General features: G+C 40.6%; 1 protein-coding gene across 6 annotated transcripts in view; it reads right to left on the reverse strand.

The window, feature by feature from the left end:
• The window catches only part of BRF1 (BRF1 general transcription factor IIIB subunit), a 248,210-nt gene that overhangs the window by 98,844 nt on the left and 136,968 nt on the right, over window positions 1–12,398 (reverse strand). For all 6 annotated transcript variants that reach the window (XR_016440380.1, XM_090034172.1, XM_090034173.1 and 3 more), the window contains 3 exons: window positions 11,685–11,724; window positions 11,503–11,595; window positions 10,398–10,676 (listed from right to left, as the gene is read on the reverse strand). Coding sequence is in view for 5 of the 6 variants with exons in the window: in XM_090034172.1 (XP_089890298.1) it covers window positions 10,398–10,676; window positions 11,503–11,595; window positions 11,685–11,724 (412 nt within the window). In the remaining variant the exon portion in view is untranslated. The remainder of the gene's footprint in view (window positions 1–10,397; window positions 10,677–11,502; window positions 11,596–11,684; window positions 11,725–12,398) is intronic.

The raw sequence follows: 12,398 nt of genomic DNA on the forward strand, positions 1-12,398 counted from the left end.
CTGATAATTAACACAGCTTCTGCATATGGACTTCACTCTTTTAAATACAGACCTATTTCAAACAAGTACCGGTTTAATAATGTCCCAGACATTCTTCCATGCTCAGAATACCTCAACATAAAATTTTCTATTTCAAGGAAGATTCTTGAACTATCCAGTATGAAGCTTTTAAAGATTAGAAGGTTTTATGCAAAATATGTGAAACTCACATTAAAGCAATGAACTTTTGCTTAAAAGCAACGTGATTTTTTAAATAAGAAAATTAACAATTGACTCTTCTCTTCCCTTTATCATCCCGAAGTTCCCCATTGCTCTAAAATAAGCACAATTCATATTTTTTTGGAACTGGACTTCAAGTACTAATTTTACTCCCTGTTCTTGGGAAGCTGTGACAATAACAACCTTACACTGTTGTACCGTTCTGAGGCACCATAGTTTTAACGGCTCCCAAAAGCACCAGGACACCTTCCTAGCTCCAACACCTAAATGGAGATGTGATTAACTCTCCTCACATCCAGCCCTCAAAAATATAGCCCCACTCAAATGCCTGGGTAACGGGCAGGAGAGTAAATGCCTACATGGGCAATCCTACGGTCAGAAATGGGAGAGTGGATGAGCGTGGGAGGACCGTGTGAAGTGGAGCTGTGCTGAACCAGCAGCAGTCTCTTGACTCCTTGATGCACCAAGATAAGGGGTGGTGTGGGAAGCTCTTCAGGCACTGGCACTATAGCAGGGACAACTGACTATAGCTTTCTGATGCACCAAACTTGGCAGAGATAGTGGGCTCCTCCTCCCACCCAAGCACCTCCTCTTGCAGCCCTACCCCTCTCTGCCCAGAATGCAAGCCTCTTCCTCCACCAGACCCAAGTACAACCCCTCCTAATCACCTACCTGCTTATTGCCAAACCTTGCTCAACCCTTTTACCCACACACAAAACCACACACAAAACCTCTACTCTGTCATGTGCCCCAGGTCTGCATTCATCCCTCAACCTCCCAAGGCCCTCCCCCAAAGCCACAGCTATTCATTCAAACTCTGGCTCACCACATTTTTACAGTGTCTAAACAGCTCCTCGAGGAAGCAGACCAGCAGCATCAAAAGTAGCTGATGGATCTCCGCCAGCAAGCTAATCTTTGCATGTCTAAAAACAGTTATTATGAATACAGAGAATAATTCTTTATGGGTCTAATTTTAAAATTACAAAGAGGAGCCTACACCTGAGATATTATCAGAATATGTCCATTTGAGATGTATGTGGGCATGGAACAAAGAAAGCAAAAACAGAGCATAGATTTGATTAGGTCTGTAGTTCTTAGGTAACAGGACCCAAAGATGGGAGGAAATGCAATTCATATCTCAAAAGGGGGCAGTTAAACATCCTTCCTGTGCTGTCATTAGTAAATCTGTGACAAAAAAATGACATTGAAATTTTAACTGACCCCTGAAAAGTTATTGAGCTAAATTTGGAGACTAAATTCAATCATTAAAGTGTGAAACAGGAAGATCTGATTCTTGCTCTAAGGGCAAATCTCAAGGCAACTCTAACTAACAAGCTGCAGGTTACCTTATTATATAGACATTGGAAACAACCCATGTTTCTTTCTATATTAAATGTAATAAACCACAACTTGAAAATCAGGTGAGAGATAGAGAAGCGATCTCCAACTTAAAGATGCTATTCAAACACTGCGCATTGCATTTAATGAAAACAACAGGAACACTATGCTGACACTGAAAACAGTATTTCATTTTGATAGGAGTTCCTGCATTTAACAATACATGAATTAGATAGTAATACAGATTTTTATATTTTGATTTTAACAGTAAATTAGAGGTCTACATAAGCAGCACAATCAATTATTCACTTGTTGCTATATAACTGGTGTGGTTTGCCCGCAGAGAATTGTCATCCTTCCTTCTCATCTGTGAGTAAATCATATTCAGCGTTTAAGAACTAGTAAATACAATGAAACATTATACCTTTCCAGGTACTATACTGTTTCTTATTGGGACCTGCCTCCCAAGCATTTCTTCTTGTTCCCAGTTTTCTCTCTTGCACTAACAGCATTATTTACTTTTCCTTATTTCATAATCACTCTCTTATATCCACTATAAAAATCCATAAATATCTAGGGTTTTCATCACAGAAAACCACCTCTACAGCCTTACGTATATAACTTTAGTTTTGATTTGAAACTGAAACTTCATCTTAATTTGGGCAAGAACTGTATGGAACAATGAAATGACATAAATACTGCAATTCCTTATATGAAAAAACACCAGTATCTTTAATGAAATTTGGCAATAAGAATCAAGAGAAGTCACCTCCATGTCACTGCAACTGGATGTCTGTGGACAACTAGCAATTATTCCACAGGCCACAGTCAGGAGCTCTGACTTGCCCTAGGTCTACCCATGCCACACAAACCCCCCCCCCACAAAACTATCCCACTTAATATAGAGAGAATCTTAACCAACCTAAAAGCAGATTTTATCTGTCAGTTTCTGCTGCTTAGCACCACTTTAATTAATGGACCCAAAAACTCCATGAGCTGCGTTTCCAATGGCATTAAATGAGCTTCATTTAAAAACAAATTTTAAATAGAAAACCTGAAGCCTAGAGAAGCCTCACGTTGACAGGGCACTCTGATTCCAGATCAAAGAGTAGTTCTATGTTTAGGCACCTCGACTGCAGTTCCTCATAGAATAAAAAAAAGACATTTAATTATCCTACTGTTACCTGAAGAAAAGAACGTAATAAATGAACTCAGTTATTTGATTTTTCTACTCTACTGCTCCCAAACACAGAGTAATAAAATCCAGTTTTCTAAATTAAATTTACATTGTCAACAACAAACTGTCAGCAGTAATAATCCCTATCTATGAAAGTAAAAAAAACAATTTTTATTTAATAGAAACACTATAGTAGCTAAAAATACTTGACTCCCACCACGCAAAGTTGGTTGTTTTATACTAACCATCTATGGGCTGAGTCCTGAAAACTGCTAATCAGCAGAGCAGTCATACTCAAAGCCTCCAACCCACAAACATGCAAGGATTGTTACCGTGACAGGCCTTTGATTTTAATTAATCTATTAATACAAAGTCATTAAGCACATGTGCATTAGCAAAAATACTGTGCAAGTAAGTCCTTCAGGGAGAATCTGTGTTGTGCATTTTACAAGCAAAATCCAAATTACTGAACAAAATCTGTTACATAAAAAATAAATTCACACCAAAATAATCCAACATTATATAATCAGTAACCAACATAAATTGGCTGCATCTGATTTCTTATTATGTAACAATTACCCACAGCAACTAAACATGTATGAGCCACACCAAAACGAACTAGTTGAACCAAGGATGATTTCAGCCTTTTCAGAGGCAGATGCAGAATGCCCAAGATACTTGCTAGCACTGCACATTGATTTATTGTTCATCATTTTAAACCCCAAGTAGTTTAGTCCTGCAAATACTGACTGCACTATATTACCTTCTTTCAAGGGCAAGGACTGTGACTTCTTGACCTAGGTTAATAAGTCTTTATTCACAATAAAACCTGAGACCATGAAGGCTCTCCGAATTGAGCTGGGGCCTATACACTTGACATTTCAGATGACATGATGAATTGTATAAATAACAATACACGAAGCAGTAAGAGTTTCATCCAAATCTGATATGGCAACATAAGCTCCATATATTTTCATTTTCTACAATTCTCTAATGAACAATTCTGGTTTTTAATTACATTTTTCAATGAGAGATTTTTCTTCTCTTTTGGCAGAAAGGGAAGACATGAATGTTCCTTGTGAAAGCCAATGTTTCTACTGACCCAAATGACCCTCAGCAGAGATTGCCGGAACGGGAAGAGGAGAAAACTGTATAACCCACAAGCTAAAACTGAGCTATTTAGGCATTTACAGATGTGCTCTAGGAGGCTTGGGGGGGGTGGACTTTAATTAGTGCAGCTCTGAGAGCTGTGCTAATTAAAAGTGCCTGGAGCATCGTGTGTATCAGCGTCCCCGTACTGAAAAATGGTGGGAGGATGCTTTGAACTAAAGCTTAAACAAGCTTTGGTTTAAAAGTGTCCCACTGTCATTTTTCAGCACGGGGACGGTGATACACGTGACACTGGAGTCGGCTGGAGAGTGGTAATTTCCACGCTCCAGCAGACTTGACTGAGTCTGCTCCAACGTGCTGGAGTTACAGCGTCTCTGAGCAGCCTCCCTGCATGTGTATAAGTGCTCTCTGAGTTTCTTCCCCTTAATCTGCCTCCTGTGGTGGCAGGATAGGGCAGCATCCTGATCCCTTTGTTTGCTCCTTCCCTCAGTGCTCCCCCTGTACTCTTGCACACTTGCTCTTCTAAATAACCCTTACAGAAGTGTACAGGAGTAACACCAGAGCACCAGCCCAGTTGAAAGCTTTCCTAATGCAGCCTGACACAGGGAGATGCTGGCGCTGGGGCCCTGTTGTCATCCCCTGCCCCCACCTCACCCCCATATTCAAAACCCTCTCCAACCTGGGATGCTCTGAGCAATGGCTGCCACATTAAATGGGAAAGCACTTCTACAGCTGCCCCTTCAGCCACTTTCTTCTTGACCAGCAAGGACTGAAGAGATAAGAGGACAAGAGAGAGAGCATGCACGTGCGTGTGAGCAAGAGGGATAAAGCTGCCTCTGCCCTTTCTCCCTAAGCAGAGCAAGCATTTAATGAGGCCTTAAAAAACTTATACGAGCCTTCTCCTTGAAGAGCAGATAGGAAGCCCTGACATTACTCAATTTGAAAATAAATTTGATTTTTATGGAAGATTTTTCATCACAAAAATCCAGAGACAGAAAGGGCGTATTTTCCATTACTGAATCCAATGCTGGGACCATTCAGAATTAGAGCTAGGCTGGAAGTGCATCTCCCACCTTGAGAAAGTTTTTTTAAATGCTTCCCATTCCCCATCAAGACTAAAGTATCTAGAGTATCCAGGCACTCAGTTGGTGGGGCAGATGGGAGGCTTGACCCCTGCCCCTTTGCCCCCGCACACCTTGACCCCTTCCATCAGTCCAGCCCTACCGTTTGCTGCCTGTTGCCCCCACAGCCTTGGGTCCCCTGTCCCCCGTCTCCCTGCTGCTGCAATCTCTGTTCCCCCACCTGTGCCCCCCCCTTCTCCCCTTTCCCCCCACCACTTACCCTTAGTCCACCAGGTCCAGTCCCTGCTGCAACCCAGGGCATGATGCTTAAGTTTGCTCTTGCCCCAGCCTGGCCCTGTAGCAGTGGCGGCGGCAACTTGGAAATGGCACAACTGTCCCTGCTGCTACAGGGCCAGAGCAAACACGTGCTCTGTGCCGCAGGCCACAGTGAAGACACAGCCTGCCGGAGGCAGACCTAAGGAAAGTGGTAGGGGAAGGAGTGGGCAAATGGCGGGGACAGTGACTATGCGGTAGGGAGGAGATGGAGAGAAAGGGGAAAGTGGGCTGGGGGCTGAGTCTGTGGGAGGTGGCGGGCAGCAGAGGCTGCAGGGGCGAGAGGCAAGGGGGCACAGGCACTGAGAGGCAGGTACCAGCTGTGGCTCTTGCCCTGACCATGGGTCAGGCTAGAGCCAGGGCCGATGCCTGCCCCAGCTGGTTCATACTCAGTTCCAAAAAGAGGGGCTCCCCCACCACCCACAATTAAAAACAGTGAAAAAAACCTTGTCTTGGTTTCGAGTATATACAGTATTCAGCTTTTTCCCCCCTCATAAACCAACCTCTTTGATAGCCATTTACCCCCATGAAATACCCGTATGTTTATATTAACATTCCAATATTTAAGTGAATGTTAGAGTCTCAACAAATACATGCATGTAAAAAGATGTACTTTCATGCTTTTAGGGTAAATTTATACACATGCATGTAAAGGTACACAGGATTTCAGTGAGAATGACACACATTGTTAAGTAAGAAAATCATGTCATCTGTAATTTATACCAAGGACTACAGGTACCGAAAATTGCATGTAAAACAGCTGGTGGTCTCACATTACCATGCTGGCTGCAGCAAGATCTTCACATCTCATTAACAACATAATGAAGGCTCAATCACAGATACAATAGTCTATCAAGACAGCCAAATTTATGAGCCAGGGAAGGCTAGATTTGAAAGGTTTGCTTGCAAGATATTCATCACCCACTTCTTAAAAACTGTAAAGACACAAGTCCTTCCACCAAAAATATTTTCCAGTACGATAGTGGCACGTGATGAATACGTTAAAGACCAAATGCTTCATGTGATTTGCCTGTGTTGCATGGATACTTAACAAGTACACACTTCTATACTTTCAACAGGTGCTTAAAACTGTAAAACAGGAAAGCACTTTCAAGGCAGAGCAAAAAAGGACGACTGGTGAGGACTGGGACGTGCTCGTTCAAGCAGGTGACAATGAGTACAGCATATATCATATAATTAGGGTCTAAATTTAGCTGCATTATTTTTCATGTGTAAGTAATTATAATTTAATAGCACTTCATAATGTTTCATTACTTTTAATTACTGATAGAATTTTTTAAAGTTTTTTTAAATGGTTTCCCTTTTGGCGTATTTACTCAGAAGGTAAGAAAAAGACAAGGAAAGTAAAGAAACAAAACGAAAACTGCAAAAAGAGGGAGTCAACACTAACTACCACGTCAATTGTTTATGCGGGGGAGAGGCACGCAGGCAAAGCTCACTCTCGTGTCCTCTGAAGTCAGCAGAAAGCTTCTCCGACTCAGCTGAGTGCTGGATCGGGTCCACTGTACAAGTGAGGGCACAGATACAAAGGGGAACAGATGTTCATGAGCAATCTGTAACGGGGAACACAAAAGCTTCACCATGGACTTTTTTGTTTTAAATCTATCTGCAACAATAGAGTTACCTGAGCGCAGAAACACAAGACGGTACATGCAAGTGATTCCTGATTTACAAAGATGCTTACAGTAAGGAGAACATGCAGTTGCATGTTCCCTCCCACTCCAAATCGACTATTTGAGAATGTTGTCCTAAAATACTGCGTAAATCCAATCTAAACTAAGCCTAAAAAACCAACTAGCACACCCAGGGAAACATGTATAACTTCATCCCACAGTTTAAACTCCTGTTCCCCCTCTACCTTGGCTACTTTCAGAGATTTTCCTTGGTTTCACCCTTAGCCAAAATCAGGTTTATGAGAACTGATTTTTAAGGCAAGATTAGACGAGTTAGCTGTGCATAGCATAGTTAAGTGACAAAAGGAGGACAAAGATAACAGGCTACAGAAGTCTGAAGGGCACAAACACCAAAGATGATGATAAATTATTTAGGGTGGTACAAGGGGACATAAGGAATGAGAAAAAATTCACGACGAAAATTTTTCACTGAATTCCAGGAAATCTCCCTTGAGACCAGGGTCTAGGGTATTTGATTATAACAATGTCTCAAGAAAGATGGTACCAGCCCTACTTTAAGGGGAGAAAGTGAGATTTAAAACTTAGAATGAACACAATTCTAGACAACGGCCTGGTAGGGAGACCCCTGCATTTCGGAAAAACAAACAGGGTGATCTACAGGACCTTCTCCATCTGACATTTGTGATCGCATCATTTACCATGCCTGAAAACACTTAAAACAAGCACTCTGCTCAAATGCCTCTCCTAATTTTAATATTTTTAGAGAAAACATGCTCTAACATTGCTGATTCAGAGCACTCTCCTGCCTCGGTCTCATTAATGCAGAACCTTGCATGTCCTCTCTGTGCTGCAATTCACTCAGATACTATGTTTTACATAAAACAGGTTTGTACACAGACTGCACTGCCATAAACTGCAGCTCAGGGGAAAACATATTAAATGCTCTTCAATAATTAAGTATTCCACTTAAGCCCTGTCTAAACAATTGGTTTCTGGGAAATCTACCTCTGCTGGAGTAGGCATAGCCCGAAGGTGGGAGATTTCCATGAAGACATAAGCACTGGCCTTCACAATGCAACCATGTGAGGTCTTCAGCCAATGTATTCACACCATATACGAACACGAAAGCCAGGCCCCACCATTTCTCTGACCAGCTTTCATATACCCAATGCAACAGTAACATGCAGAGAGTACTTCACAGCATATCATCCTGAGCCAGATCCCAATACCTGTATCTACCAGATTCTCCTTCTAGTCTCACTGTACAAAGAAAACAGAGCATTTCATTTCTGCAATATGCCCACACAACTATAAAAAAGGGCCCAGATTTCACCTGAAGGGTACAATCAACAAAGGTACAGTGGTTCGATTCCTTCCTCAATGCGCCTGAATGTTGGCACACAAAATTTTGAAATAAAACTATGGTCAGTGAGAACTGGTACTACATAATCCAACAAAAATTCACATAGTAGTGAGGAGAGAACCAGGCACCGTCCACTTTGGGCAAAGAGAGAACTGACCTAGCTTTTTAGCCTGCAATGCACAGACAAGCTGTTCTGAGTCCTATTAAGAGAAGGCAGCTCATTATAACAACATTTTCCGGTAATGTATACGGTCACCAGAAATCAGTGATCATTTCATCATTAAACACAGCCTATTCCATGTGTAGACCTCAAGAATATTCCATAACTACAATACAATGCACTGAGGACTCCACCACTGCTCCCAAGTTGTGCAGTAAATCCATCTCTAAAGTACAGAAAGGCATAGTTAGCATGTCCATAGAGCACAGCAGTCTCTTTCCTTTTTTAAATCATAAGTACTTGACTAAAATATACAGATTTTACTAAAAGTCTTATCTTGGATAAATTCATTTTCCGTGTACTGTATAAAACCATGTATTCCACTGCTAAGCTAGTTTTCTTTTTTTTTAAATTGATTAAAGCAATCAAACTGAACCAAAATAAGAAATCTTAGGCAGACCCGAATGCTAAAACCAAAGTAACAGATGTATACACTCAATCCTTTACTTCATACTGGTTATTCTAGATAAAGGAAATGGATACCCATTTGAATCCCCATCACAAAAGAGTCGGTATTTTTCAGATGCATCTGTTTTATACAAGCAGATATACAGATTAGTTCCATCTTTAAGCTCATTCAGTCCTTGGTCTCTCCATTAAAATTGCAAACAACAGTGCAAACAAAGAACATGGGTTTTTTTTCATTATATGGACACATCCAGTGGAAACTGGACTGATAATACCGAACTCATTTTTCATAGGTCTTGACCATCTATCAGTTGGCAACCATTTTCAATCACTAATGACCTCTGCTGGATGTGAACGACTAATGTTGAGGACAAAGTCTGCCTCCCTTCCCCCTCACCCACCAATTTTAATAACAGTTCTGTTGCTTTATGACTTAGCTTTTGACTAATAAGAGGAAATAAATAATGCTGCTGGGTAGATGCTGTTTTGTGACATGAGCAGTGAAACGGTATAAGCTGGTGTCACGCATCAGTCAGATAAGGAGTTTTGGAGCATCCCCTACCTTTAAAGAGTTGCACATACTTATTATAGCAGAGTACATTAAGATCCAGTAGGTTCTAATGTAGATACCGACTGACTCTGTTGACTACACAGATTCAAAGACAGATAAGCTTTGTGGAAAGTAAACTTACTACACCAGAGATAAGAATGAGATTCTTTCCAGATAAGCTCAGGGGCATGAAGAAAAAAGAAAAATTCCACATAGTTTTGGCTTACGTAAAAAAAAGCTTGAGTCACTGGCTATTTGCAGCAGCCCAGGGTGACTCCTGCAAAAGTGGAATCTTCACTTGATCAATGCTGCCCTTGGTGTTCATTTCAATGCAACGTTATAAAAAGGTTTCTGGGATCAAAGAAAAGGACTGCCCAGAAATCCCTATCAAGCAAAAACATACGTTGAGTTATTTTGTATGCCAAGCATTTGGAATATTTGCAACTTTGCAGACCGCAGAAGAATAAATGAAGTACAACAGACTGATTCTTGACCAAGAGAAAAAGGACACAGCCTGCACCTTTTGGTACTCCAATACAGTTCCCCCTGGAAAATGTTTCCCCTATACTAATATATAAGATTTTAGTGTCTAGTCATTAATTCAAAAAGAAGTCACTTGCTTCAATTCATTACTTGGACTTATAGGAGAAAACAACATGAAAAAATGATGGCAACACCTGACTATCTCTATCAGCTGCCATATAAACGTACCATCAGTTACCATAGCAGCATACATTTATTTTAATATTTTTAAAGTATGAGGCTCTATTCCTCTTAAGACAGGGGTTTCCTGCACCTTTCTGAGAAGCAGCTGGTACCGGCCAGTTAACCAGTCAGACCACTGGTCTGATTCAGTCTTGTGGTTCCTATAACCTTTCAATTTCATAGAAGTCCTATCTCACATCCCAGTCTTCCCAGGGCCAACTTCTGTACATTAAACATCACATAACAGCTTGTACTTACTGGGCTCTCGCTCCTTTGTGGATATACAGTCTTTTATGGACTCTGTTATTCCAAGGCTAGCTGCAGTAGGGAGTGGGCCAAGCAAGGATTCCAGCGCAGGCGGTCTTACAGGAGATGCGTTCCCATTTCTGCATTCTCCATCTTCATTTGTCTTTAATCTGTCTTTGTCAAGAATTCCATTACAAAAGTCCTTGTTTAAATGATTAGCAGCTGCTTCCAGTTCTTCATCTTCTACCTCCTCCTCTCCAAATACGCTAGAAGTATTATCTTCTATAGAATCTGTAAGAAAAAAAATTAAATCATTTCATACCATCTGTTACCAAAGCAAGATAACTGGAGAAAGGAACTCACTTAAAGAACAAAAATCTTCAGAGAACAATCTGTAGAAGAAACAGACAATATTTCAGAACATTGTATGAATATATGGAATTTCCAGACACACTTTAAATTCATTACCTGGGCTATTAAAATATATTTCTTGTGAATACAGTAATCATTTAAAATTGATTGCACTGTGTTATCACAATACTGCAAGCAAGTAGGTCTAGCAATAGCAGCCAACTACTTATCAGGATAATTAAAGATAAAATTCAACTAACAAAGAGTTCTTTACAAAGCCTTTTGCACCACCTCTTCGTAGAATAAGTGGCACAAAGGCCCTTCATTCAATTGTCACTGGATTAGGGCAAATTTTGTGTAAAAATGGACCAACTTTAGTGACAACGCCGCCCTTACGAAATTGTAACAGGAATATATCAGGTTTATAGTCCTTTACACTGTCAAAATAATAAAATATTTTTAAAAAATAGTTCACCAAAATCCGAAGCAGCTCCAATACTGATAAAGTTGAAGACTGATATTTGAAACAAGGTACTTCATGGGTTGGAACTATGGAGTCCATTCACCAAAAAGTGTCAATACATTTCAGTCTTAACTTAAACTACACTCAATTTTTCACCGTACAGTACATGTACTTTATGAATACTGTATTAACCTAGAAATGCGGCTATGTTTATTACAGAAAAAGGTCACATATAATAGCATGTATAGTACCCTGCTTCCCGTTGATATTTTTTAAAGTACTCATGGTATTTTACATGCTTACCATCTTTAGAGTAATTTGCAAATACTCCTTTTGCCTTCGGCCTACTATTTTCCAATTCAATCTCTATTTCATCTTGGTAAATTGATATTTCACCTGTGGTAATTAAACAAAAATAAAGATCAGTAACAATTAATATAATTTGGTGTAAACGAGGCATAGGTTGTAGGGAACATGAGTTGTACCTTCATAATCTTCAAGCTTTTTTGACAGCTCCTTCTCGAGCTGAAAAGAAAAATGAGCAACAGAATGAATTTAAATCTAGTGGTTTGGGTTTTTTTTTTAATATTTGTAACTCTATCGAGACACACATTTGAAAAAAAGTGCAAAGCAGATTCCCTCTCCCAACAAATCTGTAATCCAGCATTGACAAAACAGATAAATAAAAAACAAGTTTCCAAACACCATGTGAAATGAAGTACTCTATATCCCAAACTGACATTTCAAAAAAGACCTTTCACACCTGCAAAACTGAACTTCCCACTTCATCTAAGCACAGCTCAGACACACCAGTTGTCACTCCATGATTCGCAGGAGGCAGGGTAGATATGCAATTTTATAGACTAACTAAATAAGATATAGGTTTCATAGTTAGTAGGGTTGGAAGGGACCTGAGCAGATCAACCTGTCTAGGTCCAATTGTAGCCTATTCCTTCCGTCTAGCGTGCCCACATCCCCCCCACATCTTAGTGCTGTCAGCAAATCTAAACAGTGTGCTTTTTACCCCCTCGTCCAAGTCACTGATGAAGTTGAACAGTGCGGGCCTGAGGACCGAGCCCTGTGGGACCCCACTGCCCACATCCCTCCAGGTCGAAAGTGACCCATCCATCACCACTCTCTGGGTGCGGCCCTCCAGCCAGTTGGCGACCCAATTGATCGTGTGGGTGTTAACACCACAG

This window comes from Crocodylus siamensis, chromosome 2, assembly GCF_052110815.1.
Source record: "Crocodylus siamensis isolate JL-2025a chromosome 2, ASM5211081v1, whole genome shotgun sequence".
Lineage (NCBI taxonomy): Eukaryota > Metazoa > Chordata > Crocodylia > Crocodylidae > Crocodylus > Crocodylus siamensis.